The sequence below is a fragment of the Bos indicus genome, chromosome 16 (genome assembly GCF_029378745.1).
Source record: "Bos indicus isolate NIAB-ARS_2022 breed Sahiwal x Tharparkar chromosome 16, NIAB-ARS_B.indTharparkar_mat_pri_1.0, whole genome shotgun sequence".
NCBI classification, from domain to species: Eukaryota; Metazoa; Chordata; class Mammalia; order Artiodactyla; family Bovidae; genus Bos; species Bos indicus.
In genome coordinates, this window is record NC_091775.1 from 36,147,056 (window position 1) to 36,172,612 (window position 25,557).

The 25,557-nt window shown below is 38.7% G+C and overlaps 1 protein-coding gene across 2 annotated transcripts in view; it reads left to right on the forward strand.

The window, feature by feature from the left end:
• Nucleotides 1-10,842: 10,842 nt before the first annotated feature.
• Nucleotides 10,843-25,557, forward strand: part of FH (fumarate hydratase) — a 28,843-nt gene continuing 14,128 nt past the window's right edge. Inside the window, exons 1-4 of one of the 2 annotated variants that reach the window (XM_019976631.2) lie at nt 10,843-11,016; nt 17,257-17,391; nt 20,623-20,733; nt 24,706-24,882. In XM_019976631.2, the coding sequence (XP_019832190.2) occupies nt 10,885-11,016; nt 17,257-17,391; nt 20,623-20,733; nt 24,706-24,882 (555 nt within the window). In that variant the 5' untranslated portion in view covers nt 10,843-10,884. Of the gene's footprint in view, nt 11,017-17,254; nt 17,392-18,272; nt 18,405-20,622; nt 20,734-24,705; nt 24,883-25,557 lie in introns of those variants that run through there. The other variant, XM_070768110.1, reaches the window with a different exon arrangement.

Sequence of the window (25,557 nt, forward strand, 5' to 3'; positions counted from 1 at the left end):
GGCACCTCATTCACATTTGCTTTTCTTCCTCTGTATACTGCTCAATTTTCATTTGGGTTGTCTTTGTTTTTTTTTTTTTTTAACTGACATTGGATATGAGTTTTATTCTTTATATATATTGCAAATAACGTCCACTCTCTGGCTTGCCTTTTTGCTTTCTTAGTGATGCCTTTTGATGAAAAGATATTCTGAATTTTAGCATATCAAATGTACCAACCTTTTCCTTTATAGGTTTGTTTTGATGGTTATTTATTTGGGTTTAGGAACTCATGTTACCTAATTTACGTATGACTATTTTAAACTGAGTGCTCAAAACTGTATTAAAAAAAAATCAAGAAGGCAGAACAGAAGGATGTGGATCTTACCACCTCCCACAAAAGCATCAAAAATACATTTACGTGTGGAACAATTCTCACAGAACACCTACTGAATGCTGGCAGAAGAGCTCCAAAGCTACATGACAGGTTACAATGTAACCAGGTAGGATGAAAGAAAAAAGCAAAGGATTGGTAGGGGACCAGCATCCCTGAAGGGGAGCTGTGAAAGAGGAAAGTTTCCCTCACCTTAGGAACACCCTTCAGAGCCTGAGATGACAGACAAGATAGATTGGGAGCTTCAGAGGCTCAGAGCAGAGTGTAGCAGCCAGACTGTCGCAGGCAGAAAGGAGAAAGACAAGCACAGACAGTCCTGGCTACCTTCCTGCGCTCCCCAGTCTGAGGTGCTAGTCTGCTGGTGTGCAGAAATCTGAGCTTCAGCAGAGAGACCAGGGGAGAGTACTGGGGATGGCTCCATGGAAACAGCCTGAAGGGTCTGGAGTACGGTCCAAGCAGCAACCAAGGGTGTAGATGGGAGGGGCCCTGGTCCATCAGAGAAGCCCTATCGTTAACACAAGTATAAAAGGAAGGACATGGCCCCACCATAATGGTCTCGTTTTCAGCATGCTCGCTGCAGGCAAGGCTCCAGTGTGCAAGCAATGGTGGGTTGTCCACAAGCAGAGGCAGGGCTGAAATCTGAGCCTATGCCCAGAAGCTGTGATCCAGATTTACACCATCAGTGGCCAATTTGTGAGCTCAGTACCTGATGAACTTCGGGGTGGGTTATTAGTGCTCCCACAGCTGGAGTGGGTCCCATGGTAGCAGCTGCAAACTTTGTGGGTGGGCACATGTAGAGGCAAGGCTGGGCCCGAAATGATTCCATAGTCCCGACAGCGGATGTAAATGTACAACTATAGCGGTCCCAATGCCTGACTACAGAGAATCTGTACTGATGAATCTGCACTGGCGACTTTGTGAGCACACTGCCTAAAGGACACCCAGCGCAATCACCTGCATTTCCCTGGTAGAGATGGGTCTGAGGGCAGTAACAACCAACCATGTACTTTGTGAGCCAGCACAATGGATGACAGATGACACCACAGTGTACACTTCATGGGGGATAGCTCCTGTGAAGGGATACCTAGTGGCTCTTCTACTGGAAGAGAAGGTCAGTTTCCCAAGGCAATAGAAATAAAACACAAAAATAAAGGAAAGTGATCAAACCAAACTTTAGAGCTTTTGCATGGCAAAGGAAACGAAGCGATATGGAATATGAGAAAGTATTTGCAAACAATGTGACCAAAAGGGCTTAATTTCCAAAACATTCAAACAGCTCATAATGGGTTGGCCAAAAAATCAGCAAATACAAACTACTATATATGAAATAGATAAAGAGTAAAGTCCTACTGTATAGCACAGGGAACTATCTGCAATATCCTGCTGCTGCTGCTGCTAAGTCGCTTCAGTCGTGTCCGACTCCGTTCGACCCCATAGACCGCAGCCCACCAGGCTCCCCATCCCTGGGATTCTCCAGGCAAGAACACTGGAGTGGGTTGCCATTTCCTTCTCCAGTGCATGAAAGTGAAAAGTGAAAGTGAAGTCGCTTGGTCGTGTCCGACTCCTAGCGACCCCATGGACTGCAGCCTACCAGGCCCCTCTGTCCATGGGATTTTTCAGGCAAGAGTACTGGAGTGGGTTGCCATTGTGTTCTCCCTGCAATATCCTATAAACACCAATAATGGAAAATAGTACAAAAAGTAATATACATATGTATAATTGAATCACTTTGATATACACTAGAAGGAGATGAGACCTGGGTGTTCATTGGAAGGACTGATGTTGAAGCTGAAACTCCAATACTTTGGCCACCTCATGCAAAGAGTTGACTCACTGGAAAAGACCCTAATGCTGGGAAGGAATGGGGGCAGGAGGAGAAGGGAATGACAGAGATGAGATGGCTGGATGGCATCACCGACTCGACGGACATGGGTTTGGGTTGACTCCAGGAGTTGGTGATGGATAAGGAGGCCTGGCGTGCTGCAATTCACGGGGCCACAAAGAGTCAGACATAACTGAGTGACTGAACTGAACTTAACTGAAGAAACTAACATTACATTGTAAATGATTATACTTCAAAAAAAAAGAAATGACTTGGAAAGAAAAAAGACTGCAGTAATCTGAAGCTTAAGCTAGCAGTACATTAACTTAGAGAGGATTTATTTTTGCTTCTGCCTTGTGCCCATAGGTGATTTCACACTCATTCGATGTGTGGAATTAGCAAGGTCTGTCTGTTTCTGAAATGGTTGTTCCACTGGTGTCTGCATGCCCCATGTGACACTACACAAGTGATCTTCACTTTTTGTTCTTTCAGCCTAGGAATTGAATAACTTTTTCCCATAACATGTCATGTGCTTATTTTGAATGTTATTTATCTGAAAGACAAATCCTATGGAAGTATTCATTGGCAGTTTAGTCACAGATAAAATAGCCTGAAACTTACATACAATTGTCTGCTTGATAACTGCAAACTTTTTCCCTTCTACTCAAAAAGTACATCTGATAGGATATTATTACCCGAGTAACAGTCTGTCTGCTTCAATTATTTTTAAAAATTTTTTTAAAAATTTCAAACCCTGACTCTATATATGACATTGTTGACCCACTTCACAAATGATCTAGTTAAAACAATGTGTTAATTCATTAAGATTGACTATGAGGATGCTGATAACTGTTATCTTAAGATGTTTCAAGAACATTAATGGAGTGGATCAAATTTACCAGGTCTGAGCCAAAGAAACGTACATCAAGCAAGTAGATTATGTAAGAGTTAATGATGAATCATGTGGTTCTATGCAGTCTGCAACAACATGCTTGTGGACTGATAGGCAATGATCATTATCACTTTAGTTACTTTACTGGCAAGACCCTGGTCTTGTCTCAGTTCACTCTCAGTAGAATAGGTAAAAATATTTTGTACTGTTGCCTCCCAGGAATTTCCCCAGTCCCCATAGCAGGGAGAATCAGTATTACTGCTTCTCCAATTAGGTGACAATTTTCAAGACTCATCTTGCCTTCCTTTTTTTTTTTGACAATACAAATCTAAATGAAATTTGAATTATAAAGTAGCTACATTTTGTAAGACCTGAATAATGTGGATTTGATGTTCTTTGGGTTGGAGGAGAATGAAAGAGAAAATTAACTTTTTGTATGAGGTTAGACAGGAGAAAACAGATCTGAGTAGAATAACATAGTCAATAACTTTATAAATTGAAGGATAGCATGAGGTCCCTGGGCATCTGTGAGAGAAAGGGCACCAAAAGCTTGTAAAAAGTTTAACTATTACAAAGCTACATTTCAGCCATGGCTACTTGTCTTTCTAGTCTTCCTAAAAATCTAGTAGAAAGAGTTGCTTCAGAGGGGCTTCAGCAAAGTTAAAGATGACCACATTCCTTTTCTCTGGAAGATTTTCTTGAGAAAAAAAGAAATTAACAATTTTTTTTTCTTCCTCCTCTGAGCCTGAAAAATGTGAGGCTGTGGGACAAGGAATTTATGGGGTAACTAATGTGTCAGGAGCAGCTGCATTTCACCCTCATTGGAATTTGATTACTTGTTAACCCTTTAATCAGGTCCTTTTCCAACTGAATGACTCCAAGAGGGGCACACTTTACAGTATGTTTACTTTACAGGAGACACTGAATATTTCCATATTTCTCTACATTTAAGTTTTAAAAAATCTGCATTATTGGGAGTAATAAAAGTTTATAAAAATTAAAATTTAGTAGAGATTAATTAGTACAATATTTGCTCTGTTGTTTTCATTATTGCTAAACTGTTGAAGTTGAAAGAATATGGTCTCACTCTGTTTGATGAACTCTGCTTGCTCAATAATTGTTTATTCATTTCACCAGGCCTTTGGCACTTGCAGCTCTATGTTTTCTTCTATCTTTGCAGGGCTGGCTCTGAGTGTTGAGGTCCAAAAAGAAAAAAGGTATAGGGAATGAATGTGCTTAGTCACTACAGTCATGTCAGACTCTTTGTGACCCAATGGACGGTAGCTGCCAGGCTCCTCTCTCCATGGAATTCTTTAGGCAAGATTACTGGAGTGGATAGCCACTCCAGGGGATCTTCCTGACACAGGAATCAAACCGGTGTCTCCAGGACTGTAAGCAGATTCTTTACCACTGAGCCACTGGGGAAGCACAGGGGATGAATAGAAACGGAAATAAATATTAAAATAAATTAAGAATGGATCTAATACTCCATAATGTCATAAATTTAGGTGTGTATTTAATTCAACCCTTTCTACTTGAGGTTGCTAAAAAGATTTTTTTTTAAACCAGGAGAAAAAGAAGAGATCATCTAAGACAGAGCTCTGAGGCACTTTCTCATCTTCCAGTGAAGAGCTAACAAAGAATAGTTATGAAGGAATAACTAGAGGGAGATCCAATATTGCAAGATCAGTAAAGAGATTTCCAAAGGGAAGGAGAGTCAATGGCACCACTGCTGCGGAAAATATAGGACATTGACTATCAGATTTGTGTTGCAGCAAAAAAGAAATGAAGTTTTTCCTCTCCTGAGAACAAGTAAAGAGAACAGAGAACAGGACAAATGAGCCTGAAAGAGCTGATCAATCTTAGTTTTTTAACTTACTAATCTGCAGTGTTGGTACCTAGATTTGTCCTTCACAAAGTTAACCTATCACCCCCCCTCCACCTCCACACTGTGTAAATTATATCCTGCACCTGGTGTTTATTCTCTCTGAACTCTCTTGCAGCCAAAAAAAAAAAAAACCCTTATAGCTGTTTGTATTTCAGAAGGAAGGTTGCTGGTCAATAACCCAGAGACAAACGAACACAGCTGACACCAGCTGAGACTATTTTGAAATAATGCAGGAAGAAGGATGCAAGACCTTCATTCAGTTCAGTTCAGTCACTCAGTCGTGTCCGACTCTTTGCAACCCCGTGAATCACAGCACGCCAGGCCTCCCTGTCCATCACCAACTCCTGGAGTTTACTCAAACTCATGTCCATCGAGTCTGTGTTGTCATCCAGCTATCTCATCATCTGTCGTCCCCTTCTCCTCCTGCCTCCAATCCCTTCCAGCATCAGAGTCTTTTCCAATGAGTCAACTCTTTGCATGAGGTGGTCAAAATATTGGAGTTTAAGCTTTAGCATCAGTCCCTCCAAAGAACACCCAGGACTGATCTCCTTTAGAATGGACTGGTTGGATCTCCTTGCAGTCCAAGGGACTCTCAAGAGTCTTCTCCAACACCACAGTTCATCCAACACCACAGTTCAAAAGCATCAATTCTTTGGTGCTCAGCTTTCTTCACAGTCCAATTCTCACATCCATACTTGACCACTGGAAAAACCATAGCCTTGACTAGATGGACCTTTGTTGGCAAAGTAATGTCTCTGCTTTTGAATATGCTATCTAGGTTGGTCATAACTTTCCTTCCAAGGAGTAAGCGTCTTTTAATTTCATGGATGCAGTCACCATCTGCAGTGATTTTGGAGCTCCTAAAAATAAAGTCTGACACTGTTTCCACTGTTTCCCCATCTATTTCCCATGAAGTGATAGGACCAGATGCCATGATCTTCATTTTCTGAATGTTGAGCTTTAAGCCAACTTTTTCACTCTCCACTTTCACTTTCATCAAGAGGCTTTTTAGTTCCTCTTCACTTTCTGCCATAAGGGTGGTGTCATCTGCATATCTGAGGTTATTGATATTTCTCCAGGCAATCTTGATTCCAGCTTGTGCTTCTTCCAGCCCAGCGTTTCTCATGATGTACTCTGCATATAAGACCTTCATTAGTTTGAGCCTTATCATTTATCTACCCCAGACGATGAGTCCCAGTCTATATAACCTCTTTTAATCCCACTAGGTGAGTCGGGCAGAGTTCATGAGCTGTTAGTCTCCTGTGTTCTCCCTCTTATCTGACAAAAGGAATAAAGCCACATTCTCTATTTCTTTCAAACTCTGTCTGCTTATTTCTACTCAGCATCAATGGACAAGGAGTCAGGATCTTGGCAACTTTTGTAACTTGTTGGTCATTGGTGAACCTAACAAGAGCAGTATCAGTGGAGTAATGTGAACTGAAGGTAGACTGTAGTAAACTGAAGAGAAAATGAGAGGTGAAGAATGAAGATGGCGAGCAAATATGCCCTAGGAATGGAGAAGTAGTTGAAGCAGAACGCAAAGTTGAGGCAGTTTTTTCGTTTTGTTTTGTTTTTAAACATGGGAGATAATACAGAAAATTTACAGTATTTGTTTAGGGCAATGGTTCAAGAAAGAGAAATAAACTGTTACCAAATCCCAGTCCCCTCTGCGCTACACTACAGGCCAATAAATCTGAGAGACCAGGTGTTGAGGCAAGAAATAGGACTTTATTCAGAAAGCCAGCTGACCAAGAAGACTGCAGACTAATGTCTCAAAATAACCATCTTATTGGGGTTTGGATGCCAGGTTCTTTTATAGAACAGAAATGGGGGCGAGGAGGGAGGTGAGGTGAGGAGGTAAAGTATAAAAGGCCATTAATCTTACAAATATTTCCTGGAATGGCAAGCCTCAGGGAGGAGATGAGTTAATTTCTTCCTTCCTGTAGACAGCAATAAGTGGACAGGATCCTGAACAAAGGCCTTTTGGTTAAACATTCAGGCAGAGGAGCAGGGTTCCCCAAGGCCAGCCATTAGGTATGAACAGTGTCTTTTTAGAGATCAAAGAACAGTGTGTTTTTAGAGATCAAAAGCAATGGAAAGCAAGGTTAAAGTAAAAGAAACAGATCCAACATGAAGTCAGTTCTTCCCTGTAACAAAACTGATAATGTAGGAAGAAGAGTGTCAGTAGGTTGGCTTTACTGTGCACAGGCAAGCAGACCCAAGTTTGCTTTGGTACAAGTTTTACAGTTATGTGAGTTCATCTGGGGTGGATATCTAAGACTGTTCACTCACATGGCTGATAATTGATGGTAAGTGTCAGCTGGGAGCTCTGCTAAGCTGTTGACTAGAATGCCTGTTTGTATAGCACAACTGTTTCAGGGCAGTCACACTTTTTACTGGTGAATGACTTAGCACAGAGTAGTTGTCTCAAGAGAATCACAGGGAAGTAGCACAGCCTTTTCTGACCTACTTTCAGCAGTCACTTTTCTCAGATTCTATTGGCTATCAGTGAGTCATAAGATCTGACTGTTAAAGGAGAAGATACCATTTAGACTCACATGTGAAAAAGTCACACTGAGAAAAGCAAATGGGATGGCAGATATTGTTGTTGGAAAATAAATTTTGCCATATACATTTTAAAAATTATTTTTAATCATTCTTCAGTGCCGTGTTCCCTTTCCTGAGAAATATTAATAATGATACAAAAAACAAACCCCACAATGTGTCTGCAAAATAATAAAGATTGTGGGCTAGTTGGATGATCTTGGGCAACAATTTTCTTTTCTATAAGTATGAATAATAATAGGCCCTATATCATAAGGTTGTTCTGAGTGTTAAAAGACTTTATAACTTATAACATCTAGAAAATTTTCTAAATCATAAATGTATCAGTAGGTGATTGCTAAAAGGCATTAAAACAGCCCATTTATAAAACATCTGTCAGTTAACATTAAGTCAAACTGTATCATGGAAACAGAAGATATCCTCAAAATAAAAAAGAATTATCTAAAATAAAATGAGAAACATACATCAGGCAAACAATAACTAATATAAAACTGGCACAGAAATCAATATTTAAAAAAAATTTAAATAACAAGTAACAGAAATAGTGATGTTACCCAATGAAGACAGACAACCTATGAAGAAATCATTAAAGCATTGTATATAATAGCAAAAAATTACTGTTCATTAAGAAACTGCATAAAAAGCTTTATATTCATTCAATGAAATACTGTTAAAAAGATTATTAAGAAAATGTGATAATATGTGCTAAATACAAGCCATGGAATACTATTAAGTAAAAAGATATTTAATTTGTATGCAGAGTACATCATGAGAAATGCTGGACTGGAAGAAGCACAAGCTGGAATCAAGACTGCTGGGAGAAATATCAATAATCTCAGATATGCAGATGACACCACCCTTATGGCAGAAAGTGAAGAGGAACTCAAAAACCTCTTGATGAAAGTGAAAGTGGAGAGTGAAAAAGTTGGCTTAAAGCTCAACATTCAGAAAACGAAGATCATGGCTTCTGGTCCCATCACTTCATGGGAAATAGATGGGGAAACAGGGGAAACAGTGTTAGACTTTATTTTCTGGGCTCCAAAATCACTGCAGATGGTGAGACTGCATCCATGAAATTAAAAGACGCTTACTCCTTGGAAGGAAAGTTATGACCAACCTAGATAGCATATTAAAAAGCAGAGACATAACTTTGCCAACCAAGATCTGTCTAGTCAAGGCTATGGTGGTTTTTCCTGTGGTCAAGTATGGATGTGAGAGTTGGACTGTGAAGAAAGCTGAGTGCTGAAGAATTGATGCTTTTGAACTGTGGTGTTGGAGAAGACTCTTGAGAGTCCCTTGGACTGCAAGGAGATCCAACCAGTCCATTCTGAAGGAGATCAGCCCTGGGATTTCTTTGGAAGGAATGATCCTAAGGCTGAAACTCCAGTACTTTGGCCACCTCATGTGAAGAGTTGACTCATTGGAAAAGACTCTGATGCTGGGAGGGATTGGGGGCAGGAGGAGAAGGGGACGACAGAGGATGAAATGGCTGGATGGCATCTGACTCGGTGGACGTGAGTCTGAGTGAACTCCGGGAGTTGGTGATGGACAGGGAGGCCTGGCATGCTACGATTCATGAGGTCGCAAAGAGTCGGATACGACTGAGCCACTGAACTGAGCTGAATGAACTGAATGGCTAGATGTTAAAAATAGAATTCAGGTATAGAAAAGGTATATTCAGGTATAAAACCATAAATTTTAAAAAGTTTGTTTGCATACCAATACACAAACCAAAAAAAAAATACACTGGTGATTATTATATCAAAATAAGAATAGTTTCTCGGGGGATGTGGAAGAAAATGCCACTCCACTATTTGTAATTTATTTTATTTTACAAAGTATGAATTAAGTACATCAAAATGTTAGCATTTCCTAGGAAATGATAGTAATTTTAAGTGCTTATTTCTGTATTTTTCTGTCAAATGGATGACAACATTAACAATACTATCCTCATACTAAACTTTGGTGTATTGTCTTTTTGTTTAGTATGGTGGAAAACATAAACATATAGGATGGATGGTTCATTGTTTTCTAAAACCATTCCACTATCTTTTATTCTGACCTTCTGACTTCTAAATAAATCTTCATCTGTTTGAAGGAAGGAGAAGATACTGAAACTCAAAAAGTTGTTGGTGGGTTTCTGCAATGTTACAATGTTTAGATGGTAGTTCAACTATTATCCTCATTTAAATTTTCAAATTTTAAATATGTACCAGTCAAGTTCATAAGCAACAAAATAACATAAACAGTGTTTCCAAGAGGTCTGATAGAGAATAACCCTTATGGCAGAAAGTGAAGAGGAACTAAAAAGCCTCTTGATGAAAGTGAGAGAGGAGAGTGAAAAAGTTGGCTTAAAGCTCAACATTCAGAAAATGAAGATCATGGCATCTGGTCCTATCACTTCATGGGAAATAGATGGGGAAACAGTGGAAACAGTGTCAGCCTTTATTTTTTGGGGCTCCAAAATCACTGCAGATGGTGACTGCAGCCATGAAATTAAAAGACGCTTAATCCTTGGAGGGAAAGTTATGACCAACCTAGATAGCATATTCAAAAGCAGAGACATTACTTTGCCAACAAAGGTCCATCTAGTCAAGGCTATGGTTTTTCCAGTGGTCATGTATGGATGTGAGAGTTGGACTGTGAAGAAAGCTCAGCGCTGAAGAATGGATGCTTTTGAACTGTGGTGTTGGAGAAGACTCTTGAGAGTCCCTTGGACTGCAAGGAGATCCAACCAGTCCATCCTAAAGTAGATCAGTCCTGGGTGTTCATTGGAAGGACTGATGCTGAAGCTGAAACTCCAATACTTTGGCCACCTCAGGTGAAGAGTTGACTCATTGGAAAAGACCCTGACGCTGAGAGGGATTGAGGGCAGGAGAAGAAGGGGACGACAGAGGATGAGATGCCTGGATGGCATTACCGACTCGATGGACATGAGTTTGGGTAAACTCCGGGAGTTAGTGATGGACAGGGAGGCCTGGCGTGCTGCGGTTCATGGGGTCGCAAAGTATCGGACACAAGTGAGCGACTGAACTGAATGGAACTGAACTAGCCACAGTAACACAGGAAAACTACTCCTGTCTTCTTTGAACAATGAAACTACTGGTTCAAGAAACCACGAACTCGCTTTCCCATCATTCCTTTCCCTTAAGTTTCCCAGGAATCCTAGTGCTCAAGAGGATGCAGTTAAGCCCGCCCCCTCACGTTTCCCTGGTCATTGGCCGTTGGTCCCGCCAGCTCGGTTTTGAGGCTGTTGATTGGATAAGAGTGGGGACCGTGGGGGTTCTTACAGCCTGTGTGGAGGCGTGGCCATAACGCCCGGAAGCTCTACCAAGGCCGCCGCGCTATGGATCGCGCGCTCCGGCTCCTCGCGCGTTCGCGTTTACTCTCGCGGAATCCAGGTTCCGCCCCCAGACCTGGCCTTGGCCCGGGTGGCCCAGCAGTCCTCCTGCTCCGGCCTCCGAACGCCGCTCGAATGGTGAGCTCGTGCTGCCCGACCGCCCTGGCCGCCCCGCGGTGACCTTCAGGCCTCCCGCCCTCCGGCCTTAGGGTCTCGGTACTGGCCCGTGTGTTGGAACTTCTCTGCCGGCCCGGGGCGCTTCCTCAGTTGGAGGAGCGCTCGGGAGGGGCGGCAGCTGTGGGCGAGAGTCATGCCGGGCCTCGTGGACCCTGCCCCTGCCGCGCTCACTTCTGTGGCGACTGCCCTTGCGAGGATGCTGAGGTGGACGGTGTGAGGAGGGGGCAGCCACGAGGTGGGACTGTGTCGTGAAGGGGCAGCTCCGCACCTGCCCTTCGTGGGCCGGGCTGAATCCAGCCCCTCGGAGCTAATTTCTGGGGTCACAGCTGTGCTGCTAGTCGTCTCCAGGCGGGGTTGGAAGGGTCTTGTGAACCTAAGAGATTTTACTTCTCATGCAATTGGCCATTTAGTTTGTGAGACTCTCTTTCCTCACGTAACTTTTGTAAAACCCGGAAATATGAAACTGGCAGAATGTCCTGAAGTACGTTGGAGAAAATTGCATGGGAACCTAACTATTGCTGAATCAGCACTTTTAATTGAGGCACGCCCTCCAAGGAACTAAACGTCCAATTTCAGGTTGGATACCCTAACTTACACGAGCTCTTTTTCACTTTAGAAAGTAACCTCCGGAAATTTGGGCTGTAGTAAATAAACATTGAATAGGTATGCTCACCTGTGTATTATCAGGAAAAGTGAGAGAAATAAATGCTGGTTTAGGAAGGCTTACTATTTTGCCCTATTCACTCTGATTTGTAGTTTGAGCTTTTATTCAGAGAGATGCGGCTTCAGACCCTATTCTATTACTCAGAGTTGGGATTTTGGTCAGGTAATACTGTAACACGACTGAGCGACTGAACTGAATACTGTAATACATACAATATTATGTAATACATAATAGTGAAGTCGCTCAGTCATGTCTGACTCTTTGCGACCCCATGGACATAGCCAGCCAGGCTCCTCTGTCCATGGGATTTTCCAGGCAAGAATACTGGAGTGGGTTGCCATTTCCTTTTCCAGGGGATCTTCCCAACCCAGGGATCGAACCCGGGCCTCCCGCATTGTAGGCAGACACTTTACCGTCTGAGTCACCAGGATACATGAAAATAATTACAGATACTCAGCAATGTTATCCCTGTGGAAATACTTTGAATTTGGGACGTGGTGAGTGCTTTATTAAATGAATGCTTCCATCTAGGGGATTTTAAAGGCCCAAGACATTTTCTGGACTATACACTTTAAGATAATTTGATGACATCACTATATCTGAAACTAGAAATCAAGGATGCTTTATATTTCTGCAACTCTCTGCTCGAATAATTTTAGTACACTTTAAAGCCCTTTAAAAAGTTATTTTTCACTTATTTAGTGTTTTGTAAAAAAGGAATAAAAGACTGAAGAACTGAATCTATCCTGCTGTTAATGTCAAAAAAAAAAAAAAAAAGCACTATCTTGCTTTTAGTATTGTAGTATTAGCTAACATCAGGTGAGGATAGATTTTTTTTTTGTCCCCAAAATTCTAAATACATCTTTTGCCCTCTAATCTTCTCAGCTCCAAAATCTCCGAGTTGATCTAAGTTTTTCTTGTTGCTAGTGTTAAGAAATAAACTATATTCAATACCCAGTGACAAACCATAATGTAAAAGAATATGAAAAAATATATATGTCTAACAGTCACTTTGCTGTACAGAAGAAATTAACACAATACTATAAATCAGTTATACTTCAATAAACTTTTTACAAAAAGAACTTCAAATAACCCTAAATTCCCTAAATTACCTTTCGTCTCAGTTAAGAATACAAGTTGGTCAGATAGGAAGATTATGTTGAACGCCCCCTGTGTGTGAAACAGTCACTGTGGGCACAGGGTTTAGACTGCTTGTGTGCATGCATCCCTACTCAGTCGTGTCCAACTCTTTGCAACCCCATGGACTGCAGCCTGCCAGGCTCCTGTGTCTATGGGGGTTGCCATCCCCTTTTCTGGGGATCTGCCCAACCCAAGAATCAAACTCATTTCTCCTACATTGGCAGACAGATTCTTTACCACTGTGCCACCTGGGAAGACCTTATAGACTGCTGAGGCATGTTAAGTAAACAAAGCAGTTATTAGTAAATAAGCAAAGATGTCATGCACAGTTAAAGTTACTTCATCTTCAAGATGGCCATAAAGTCTGAAAACATGGATAATATTCTATATTGCAGTACAGTATCAATAAACCACTTATTACATATTTGTCAGTATTTTAAGACTTGGTGGTCACCCTGTACTTTAAGAACTGAAAGAATTTAAAAAGTCTCTTTAGAGAAACTGGAAACCCAAACAAAATGAAGTCACATTTGGGATTTTAAACCTCTTGAGATAGTCTTTCTGCCTAAGAAATGGTTTGGATTTTCTTGAATTCTGCAATATTCTTTGAAACCACCTAAGGTTGAGAATGTGAAAGGCATTTTACATTTTCTTTAAGAGATATCATGGTTTAGTTAATGGTTATCTTACACATGCGTAGGGATATATTATAGGCCTAAGGCCTGTACCTTTTTACTAACCTTTAAACGCTTTAGACTCTGGTAATTCTCCAAGCCAGGCTTCAACAGTATGTGAACTGAAACTTCCAGACGTTCTAGCTGGATTTAGAAAAGGCAGAGGAACCAGAGATCAAACTGCCAACATCTGTTGGATCACAGAAAAAGCAAGAGAGTTCCAGAAAAGCATCTTATTTCTGTTTTATTGATTATGCCAAAGCCTTTGACTGTGTGGATCACAACAAACTGTGGAAAATTATTAAAAGAGATGGGAATACCAGACCACCTTACCTGCTTCCTGAGAAACCTGTATGCAGGTCAAGAAGCAACAGTTAGAAACAGACGTGGAACAATGGACTAGTTCCAAATTGGGAAAGGAGTACGTCTGGGCTGTTTGTTGTCACCCTGCTTATTTAAATTATATGCAGAATACATCATGAGAAATGCTTGGCTGGATGAAGCACAAGCTGGAATCAAGGTTTCAGGGAGAAATATCAGTAACTTCAGATATGCAGAAGACACCACCCTTATGCCAGAAAGTAAAGAAGAACTAAAGAGTCTCTTGATGAAGGTGAAAAAGCTGGCTTAAAACCCAACATTCAAAAACCAAGATCATGGCATCCGGTCCCATCACATCATGGGAAGTAGATGGGGAAACAATGGAAACTGTGACAGTCTTTATTTTTTGGGGCTCCAAAATCACTGCAGGTTATGACTGCAGCCATGAAATTAAAAGATGCTTGCTCATTGGGAGAAAAGCTATGACAAACCTAGACAGCATATTAAGAAACAGAGACATTACTTTCCTGACATAGGCCTGTCTAGTCAAAGCTATGGTTTTTCCAGTAGTCATGTATGGATGTGAGAATTAGACCATAAAGAAAGCTGAGCACCAAAGAATTGATGCTTTTGAACTGTGGTGTTGAAGAAAACTCTTGAGAGTCCCTAGGACCGCAAGGAGATCCAACCAGTCAATCCTAAAGGCGATCAGTCCTGAATATTCATTGGAAGGCCTGATGCTGAAGCTGAAACTCCAATACTTTGGCCACCTGACTCATTGGAAAAGACCCTTAGGCTGGGAAAGATTGAAGGCGGGAGAAGGGAATGACAGAGGATGAGATTGTTGGATGGCATCACTGACTCGATGGTCATGAGTTTGAGCAAGCTCCGGGAATTGGTGATGGACAGGGAAGCCTGGCGTGCTGCAGTCCATGGGGTCACAGAGTCAGAAACGACTGAGCAACTGAACTGAACTGAGACTCTTGACTGATAGCCTGTAAACTTGGAGACCACCTCATCAATTCCAGGTTACTGGGGTTAGTGGATGGTAATAGTACTTGGTATTTTTAGGACCAAATAGCCATCACACTGCAATGCACACTGGCCATATTATCCTTTCATGCTTCTCTAGGAGGGGAAGCAATTGTGAATAAAAATGCATCTCCCAGGACATTAGGAAATTGCAGTTTGTGCCTGCCCTATGCCTAGCTGGTTAGACTCTTTAAACTTCTCCCAGAAATTCTGCTCTCTGAATTATGAGATATAAAGACATGATTAAAAAAAAAAAACCCACAATTTTTTTAATAATAATTAAAAACTTATTTATATTTAATAGATACCATCATAACCTCACTTTTTCATCAAAAGCACTAATAATTTTTTTCATTAATTTAGTTGAGCAGTCCTCTTCTTGCCTAAGCCACTAGGAAGAGATAATGTAAGAAGGTTTTGAAAGTCATACACATGGTTTTCAAACTTCAGGTGGACTCATTAGTGGGTGGAGAAATCAATGTAGTGGACAGTAAACAGCATTGGGGTTTTGACTGAATAGCATAGAATAGAAAATATGAGGGCAGGACAGATTGTTTCACAAAACGTTTGTTTCAGCCTTGTGTGTCTATACATGTGTGTTTATTATAATATAAAGGTTTTTTTTTTTTTCTGTAGGTCATTGTAAAGAGCCAGGCTTTTTTCAAATTACTGCTTTGGCCCTGGGTGCCAGAGTGTGAAATTTTGTGTGCACCCTTTAAGGGTGGAGTTTCTATTTCCCACAGACCTCTGGCCAAAAGTGAGGCCTGTGGCCTCCAAAGCCAAAGTTTCAAGGGACTCTTCTCAGTGCAAGACCCCCAGGCTAGGGACCCTGACACTGGACCTGGCCCTCTTTCTCCTGGGGGAGAATCTCTGCAATTGTAATTATCCTCCAGTTTGTGGGTCACCTCCCCCCAGGGGAGTATAGGTCTTGACTTTACTATGTCTTCACCCCTCCTACCTATTTTGCTGTGGTACCTATATATCTACAGTTGTAGAAGCTATTTTCTGCTAATTTTTCAGCTTTACTAATCAATCATTGCTCTGTAAATAATCATAATTTTGATGTGCTCTTGAGAGGAAATGAGCTGAGTCTTCCTACTCTGCCATCTTAGCCACTCCTGTCCTCTGCAGACTTTTAGGCAGAAGAAGAAAATACACCTCACTGATTATACTCCTGTATTTCTCACTAGATACAAGGATATTTTTCTTTTCATACAATTTAAAAAGTTTTATAACATAAAGTTTTTTTGTTGTTGTTCCATCTTTCTATTCCCAAGGGATAACTACAAAATTATTTGTTTCCAATACAGAGGACTATTTACTAAAATAAGATTACTTTGCTAGGTGTTTTTAAATCTTTTGAATCATCTGATCATGTTTATTTTATAATTAATGCAAGGAGAACATTAATTAAAATTCTGAGTATCTCTTTGAACTCTCTGTAAAACAAATATATGTAGATTCCAAATGTCTATTTTTTTTTCTTAATTAGTATAATTTGATGTACTTGGTAGAATCTTAGGTTCTCCATAAAAGGGATTTTGGGTCGTGGGTTCTTATCCTAGGGAATGAGTTGACTTCAAGGTATAAACTCCTTAAAATCGTATATAAGATTTTATGTATATTTATATTTATGTTAATTTTTCTAGAGAGATGATCCAATACCCTGAGAAGGTTAGGAACTGATCTGGCCCATGTCTCTGTAAATTACACCATTTATTGTAATTATAGATTAGAAAAGCTGACTTGCTGAAGATGACACAGCTACCAGGTGGTGGGCCATCTCACTGCAAAGCCTGGAATATTTTGTGTTGCACTAAGCTCTCTCTCATGCATAATATTTATAGACAGTGGTTGAGCTTTGGTTAAATATATAATATTTTCAAACTTTGAAAGTATTGTTCTTAGGTTATTTTCCAAAGTTCTAGTAAAATAGTAAATGAAAGCTTGACCAATAATAGGCATATTCCTGAATTGGAAAAGATTACTCTTTTGACTTCAAAGGCTTTCTTTGTATTTATCATGTGCATAGTGTATGAATCCTAGAATCCATCATTAACATCTGTATTAATTTGTGTGACTAAAATTTTCAGGAAAAAAACTGTAAGTGTGGGAGAACAATGAGAATCAAAGTGGAATTTTTTGTCTTTGTGGTACTTAAGAATTTCTTTTCCCAAATATGATGTTTCCTGTATATTGGAAACATATATTTCCAATTATTTTGGAATTACAAATTAAATTTATATTTCCAATATTAAATAATTTCCAATTATTTCCAATAATTTCCTGTGTATTTCCTGTATATGATGTTATTTCTCCTGATACTTGTTTTCTTTTCAAGCTGTAACAGTGTCTTGTCTTTATTTTTAGGCAAGCCAAAATTCTTTTCGGATAGAATATGATACCTTTGGTGAACTCAAGGTCCCAAATGATAAGTATTATGGCGCCCAGACTGTGAGATCTACAATGAACTTTAAGATTGGAGGCATGACAGAACGCATGCCAGTAAGTGGCTTTTGTGGAAATGTTGGCTTATTTTAGATAAACTAGGTATTATTCAGTATTGAGAGTCACCCTACCTTATAAATATTTTACAGAATTAAAACGTAAAGTCATTTCGAGAACTAGCTTTATGAGTAATAAAGTGTTTCTCTCTCGTTAAACTTTTTAAAGTTTTAGTATGCTAGTGTTTTGAGCTATGACTTTGTGAGTCTTTTGGATTTTATTTGATAGAACTAAGTGATTTGTCTTTCATTCTTGCTTGGATTTTTCATATTTTTACTAGAATGTTGTAGTTTGTAAACATTTTTAATTTTGATTCTTTTTAATTGATGTAAAGCTTTTAAGAAACTGATTTAAAAGAAAACTTTTTAAAAAACTTTATTTTGTATTACGATATAGCTGCAATATATTTATATGATTAATCAAAGATTAATAAATATTAATACATTAATACAATTAATAAAGAATGCTGTGATAGTTTCAGTTGAAGAGCAAAGGATCTTAGCCATACACATACGTGTATCCATTCTCCCCCAAACTCCCCTCCTGTCCAATTTTTCTTTAATATTATACTTTATATCTATCTTGGCTTCAGTTTGTAGAAAAGTGTACACTAATTCATAAAAATACTATCTATCATGATGTCTGGCATATAACATAATATATAAGCATTTGTTCAGTGCTACATGAATGATTTAATGATGAGAAAACTTTCTTATTTGTATGAAAACAAATATTTCATATATATATGAAAACCATATTTCATTAAACCCTTACCTTAGAACTAATCTTCAGTTAGATCTGATATGTACTACTAAGAAAGAAAAAATCTGCCAGTTAAAGTTGTGTCATGTCATTGATTTGAAGATACATCTTGATTTCAGAGATGTTAAAGTGTGAAAAGAATTGACAAAATATATTACATATCCTACTGGAGCCCAACTAGAGTATGAAAAATAGTCACCACAAGAATGCAGGATAGGCTAGTAAGCCTAGAAGTCCCCAGGCCTCATCTGGTGAGATACTGCTACCTTTATCTTTTAAATATACTTTTTATCTAAACAGTAATTTTAACTTCCATATTTTAGCTCATTACTAAGATTTCAAGACTGAATCTTGACAGATTTGTATGCCTTTCCAAGACGCAGTGGATCTTCTTAGAAAAATATCTCTGTAATTGTCAACCCACAGCCAGTCTAATGGTGAGGGCCAGACTACATGGTTGGGAGAGAGAGGGTAGCAGCTGATCCTGAATATTCCCATATAGTTCAACTCCTAGGGTTAAAAAGATCAGTCTTAAGCAATATTAATTGGAGTAAGCATGGCTCATGTTTTGATTTTCTTGCTTCAACTAGCAAGGTGTGTGTTTCTGGGGTGGTGTGATTGCTGCTGCTGCTGTACCAGAGACAGAGCAGTTGTTTGGATCTGGACAGGTGTCTATGAAAGATGAATACAAGGGTTATCAATTTTTACGTATTTGGCTTCCATCTGGATTAATTTTCTGAACTACATAAGATATAAAGCAGACTCTTTGTATCTGAGGTCCTTAGGAAAACAAAATCAAAAAAAATTTACGGACTGCTATGGACAGGGAGGCCTGGCGTGCTGCGATTCATGGGATCGCAAAGAGTCGGACATGACTGACCGACTGAACTGAACTGAATCTGAGTAAAGAATACTGAGACCCTTTCATCTCCAATGATATATTTACCATTTTGTTTTAGTAGTGCCCAGTGAAGCTCTGTACTGTGACCTTTTTTTGTTTTTATGCATCCGCAGACATTGTGGGGTCAGTCACTCCATTTTGGTAGCCAGAGTTGATTGGCATTTGGTTGTGCCTTCAGCATTGGTTTGACCCACTGCAGTGTTCCTGTAGAAAATGAAATTCTCATTTGTTTTCATGTGTAATCCTATGTGTCATATCTTTCCATTTCATTTGGGTAAAACACTTATAATGTTTTAATTTTAATTTCCTGGATTTAGCAGGAAATACTCTGAAACAGATTAGTGCTACTAACCATGGGGGAAGTGGGGGATGGTGCGCCATGGCAGACTGGTTCCTGGTCACTCACCAACCCCCAGGCCCTACGTGTTCCCCCACACCCCTCACACCCTCCAGCCACCACATTTTCATTCTCTTGATGGTTTACTGTGAAGAGGCTTTTTAGTTTGACATAGTCCAATTTGTTTATTTTTGCATCTGTTGCTTTTTCTTTTGGACTTCTCCAGAAAATCATCACTTAGACTGATATCAAAAAGCTTACCGCTTATGTCTTCAAGAGTTTTATGATTTCATGTCTTACATTCAAGTCTTTAATCCTTTTTGAGTTCATTTTTGTATATCGTATAAGATGGTGGTCCATTCTCATTCTTCTGCATGTGGTGTCCAGTTTTCATAGCACCATTTTGCTACCTTTATTTTACTTGTTGTTTTATTCTTTTCTAAAGAGAAGGAAAAATTATTACGTAGTGTAGAATCCAGTGAGGGAAAATAATGTTGTTCAGTCACTAAGTGGTGTCCAACTCTTTTGAGACCCCGCCCATGGATTGTAGCCCACTAGGCTCCTCTGTCCATGGGATTTTTCAGGTAAGAATACTGGAGTGGGCAGCCATTTCCTTCTCCAGGAGATCTTCCCAAAACAAGGATTGAAGCCCCTGTATTGGCAGGTGGGTTCTTTACTATTGAGCCACCAGGGAAGCCCAAATAATGGTATGAGTGAAAAGTCACTCAGTTGTGTCTGACTCTTTGTGACCCTATGAACTGTAGCCAACCAGGCTCCTCTGTCTGTGGAATTTTCCAGGCAAGAATACTGGAGTGGGTTGCCATTCCTTTCTCCAGGAAATAATGGTATAGCCTGGTGAAATGGTTGAGTATCATTTGTTTTTAAATATGTGATGTAAAATCATGTGTGTTGTAATATCTTATAAAAAATAGGACAAATGGTATATTGTACATCTGTGTGAATGTGTGTATGTGTGTGTAAGGCATACATACATATCTGTGAAAAGTCACTGTATTTGCTTGTGTTCGGTTGCCTATACAAATAGATAAATGATGGTTCTTGGTTTTTATATGCCTATCTTTAATTTTTGTCTATATCCTAAACATTTTAATGTCATAATATTATTTAAGTTATTGTTTTCTGTACAATGTTTGTACCTGCATAAGATAGTAATCTTAAATTTCCATGCTTAAATTGCAAATTGAGATATTTTTCTGATTAAAAATTTTAGATCCCAGTTATTAAAGCATTTGGCATCTTGAAGCGAGCAGCTGCTGAAGTAAACCAGGATTATGGTCTTGATCCAAAGATTGCTAATGCAATAATGAAGGCAGCAGATGAGGTAAGAGGTGATAAGAGTGTTTACTTGTTGGCATTAGATCCCTATTATCTTCCGATAATGATAAGCTCTGGCCTGAGGAAAGGGGCACTGAATTCTTGAGTTAATGTGTTTTAACATAGGATGACAATGTTATTATTTGGTAAGGATATTAATATGCTTCAAATATATATTGTGGCAAATTTTCTGGATGATTTTATACCTTTCATTTCTCTTTACTTTTCCTTGTAATTTATATAGTTTAAAGATAAGTTTTTAAAGAGGCACTCTTTGAACTTATATATTTGATTTCTTGTTTTATGTATAAATGATTCCCTTTAAAATTGGTTGTTTGATAATATGTGTGCAGAATGTAATTTCACTCTTCCACCAATAACATGATTGTTGTGCAAAGATAAGCAGAGATAACAGCTTAAAAGCTCTAGATATAATGTTCATTGCAGTACTTTTTATTAAAGCAGCTGTTTAAACAAGTTAGATTGTGAAGCCACAGAAATTTAGTTTTTTAAAGAATGTCATAGAACAAAGCCTACCCATATAAGAAGTGGGGAGGAAAGATTGCAAAATGCATGTATTTTATGATCCCAATTTTGTTTAGAAAAAGTGAATAGAAAACACGTTTTTCTGCATATATACTCCCATCACTTGAAGTAGAGACTAGAAGGAGATGCCAAAGTTCTAATCATCTTTATTTCTGAGGGTAAAAGTATGATGACTGTTATACTTTTCTTAGTTCTCAGAATTTTTTACACTAATCACCTATTATTTTTATTCAGTTAGGAAAAAAGTTTTACTTTTAAATGAACCAGTTTTTTTAAGGTAATAATTTCTAACGTGCACACCGATTTTCTTAGCTTAAAACTAAAATCATTCCAGAAGATGAAGTTAAGCGCTTACATTCCCAGAGAACTTAAAATTAAAAAACTAACTAGCTCAGAATACAAAAATATGACAAAAATAGAGACAAGTCTAGACATGTTTATGTCTGTGCTTGGAGATTGCTACTCATGGGACATTTGTGGGATGCAGTAGCTACTAGTGAACTCACACTGTTAAGTCACTTGTTGGTTATAATGCTGACTCTGGCTGTAACATCTGTTGGATATTCTTGCTGAGTACCAACAGAGAATTTATCTAGAGACTTAACACATTTGCCAGCATTAACAAGTGGCCCTGTCTGGATATTACAGAGGGCAGTTGGAGAAATAGAAGAAAGATATCTTTGATTCAGTTTTCATTTGGAATCAGTGAAATTTTTATGCCATTCACAATAGATTATCTTTCACCTTTTAAAGTAGCAGTGGTTAATTAAAAAGATCATACACCATGACCAAGTGGGCTTTATCCCAGGGATGCAAGGATTCTTCAGTATCTGCAAATCAAATCAATGTAATACACCACATTAACAAATTGAAAAAGAAAAACCATATGATTATCTCAATAGATAATTTTTTGACAAAATTCAACATCCATTTAGGATAAAAACTCTCACGAAAGCAGGAATAGAAGGAACATACCTCAACATAATAAAAGCTATACATGACAAACCCACAGCAAACATTATCCTCAATGGTGAAAAATTGAAAGCATTTCCCCTAAAGTCAGGAACAAGACAAGGGTGCCCACTTTCACCATTACTATTCAACATAGTAATTTGGAAGTTTTGGCCACAGCAATCAGAGCAGAAAAAGAAATAAAAGGAATCCAAATTGGAAAAGAAGAAGTAAAACTCTCACTGTTTGCAGATGACATGATCCTCTACATAGAAAACCCTAAAGACTCCACCAGAAAATTACTAGAAGTAATCAATGAATATAGTAAAGTTGCGGGATATAAAATCAACACACAGAAATCCCTTGCATTCCTATACATTAATAATGAGAAAATAGAGAAATTAAGGAAACAATTCCATTCACCATTGCAACGAAAAGAATAAAATACTTAGGAATATATCTACCTAAAGAAACTAAAGACCTATATATAGAAAACTATAAAACCCTGGTGAAAGAAATCAAAGAGGACACTAATAGATGGAGAAATATACCATGTTCATGGATTGGAAGAATCAATATAGTGAAAATGAGTATACTACCCAAAGCAAATTATAGATTCAATGCAATCCCTATCAAGCTACTAACGGTATTCTTCACAGAGCTAGAACAAATAATTTCATAATTTGTATGGAAATACAAAAAACCTCGACTAGCCAAAGCAATCTTGAGAAAGAAGAATGGAACTGGAGGAATCAACCTGCCTGACTTCAGGCTCTACTACAAAGCCACAGTCATCAAGACAGTATGGTACTGGCACAAAGACAGAAATATAGATCAGTGGAACAAAATAGAAAGCCCAGAGATAAATCCATGCACCTATGGACACCTTATCTTTGACAAAGAAGGCAAGAATATACAATGGATTAAAGATAATCTCTTTAACAAGTGGTGCTGGGAAAACTGGTCAACCACTTGTAAAAGAATGAAACTAGAACACTCTCTAACACCATACACAAAAATAAACTCAAAATGGATTAAAGATCTAAACATAAGACCAGAAACTATAAAACTCCTAGAGGAGAACATAGGCAAAACACTCTCCAACATACATCACAGCAGGATCCTCTATGACCCACCTCCCAGAATATTGGAAATAAAAGCAAAAATAAACAAATGGGACCTAATTAAAATCTTCTGCACAACAAAGGAAACTATAAGCAAGGTGAAAAGACAGCCTTCAGAATGGGAGAAAATAATAGCAAATGAAGCAACTGACAAACAACTAATCTCAAAAATATACAAGCAACGCCTACAGCTCAATTCCAGAAAAATAAATGACCCAATCAAAAAATGGGCCAAAGAACTAAATAGACATTTCTCCAAAGAAGACATACAGATGGCTAACAAACACATGAAAAGATGCTCAACATCACTCATTATCAGAGAAGTGCAAATCAAAACCACTGTGAGGTACCATTTCACGCAGTCAGAATGGCTGCGATCCAAAAGTCTACAAGCAATAAATGCTGGAGAGTGTGTGGAGAAAAGGGAACCCTCTTACACTGTTAGTGGGAATGCAAACTAGTACAGCCACTATGGAGAACAGTGTGGAGATTCCTTAAAAAACTGGAAATAGAACTGCCTTATGACCCAGCAATCCTGCTGCTGGGCATACACACTGAGGAAACCAGAATTGAAAGAGATACATGTACCCCAATGTTCATCGCAGCACTGTTTATAATAGCCAGGACATGGAAGCAACCTAGATGTCCATCAGCAGATGAATGGATAAGAAAGCTGTGGTACATATACACAATGGACTATTACTCAGCCATTAAAAGAATACATTTGAATACATTTGAATCAGTTCTAATGAGGTGGATGAAACTGGAGCCTATTATACAGAGTGAAGTAAGCCAGAAAGAAAAACACCAATGCAGTATACTAACGCATATATATGGAATTATAGAAAGATGGTAACAATAACCCTGTGTACGAGACAGCAAAAGAGACACTGATGTATAGAACAGTCTTTTGGACTCTGTGGGAGAGGGAGAGGGTGGGATGATTTGGGAGAATGGCATTGAAACATGTATAATATCATATATGAAATGAGTCGCCAGTCCAGGTTTGACGCACGATGCTGGATGCTTGGGGCTGGTGCACTGGGATGACCCAGAGGGATGGTACGAAGAGGGAGGAGGGTTCAGGATGGGAAACACATGTATATCTGTGGTGGATTCATGTTGATATATGGCAAAACCAATACAATATTGTAAAGTGAAAAAATAAAGTAGCAGTGTTTAGACTGCAGAAGCTTCAATTTGCTGGACAACCAGGAACTATAGTAGCACATGAAAAAAGTGAGTGTCTTTAAAATAGTACTATAAATGATGCCGACAATCATTTGATTCAAACAGCTTAATGAATATAGAATTTTTCTTATTTTTTAAAATACATTTTTTAACATTTTGTTCTGCAGGTAGCTGAAGGTAAATTAAATGATCATTTTCCACTTGTGGTATGGCAGACTGGATCAGGAACCCAGACAAATATGAATGTAAATGAAGTCATTAGCAATCGAGCAATTGAAATTCTGGGAGGTGAACTTGGCAGCAAGAAACCTGTACATCCCAACGATCATGTTAATAAAAGCCAGGTCAGTATACGACTTCTTTTCCTTGTATAAACTGAGAAGAATCCTGAGATTTCCCTTGTAAAACAGGCATTAACTTTTGACAGGATTAACTCTGCTTATATTCTTTAATGGAAAGGACTTCTTTTATGTTCTTCTTATTTATTTTAGGAATCTTGAGTCTATGTATTAAATTTCATGAAAAGCACCTTTAGGGGGTAAAAATCACTTTTAGGATACTTGAATTTAGTATATGTTTATATTTTCATTGATTTATATTTTAAAAACTCTTTCTTTTGAAAAATAAAATTATTTATAAGAATTGCAAAGAATTTCAGAGTTTCTATGTACCGTTTACCCAGCTAACCTTAATATTAAATATTTTACATAACCCTGGTACACTTATCACACGAAGAAATTGAGATTGGTACAATACTCCTAAGCAGGCTTTATTAGTTTTCTATTGATGTCCTTCTTCTTTTAACCAGGATCCAGTCCATGCTCCACATTGTATTGTCATCACATCCCCTTGGTCTCCTCTAATCTGAGAGTTTGCCTTTTGTCTTTGTGACTTTTGAAAGCAGTGGTCAGATATTTCATAAAATGTCCCTCAATATAGGTTTGTCTGTTGTTTTCTCATGATTAGACTGAGATTGTGGATTTTGGGGAAGATTGTTAAGAAATGAAGGGCTCTTCTTG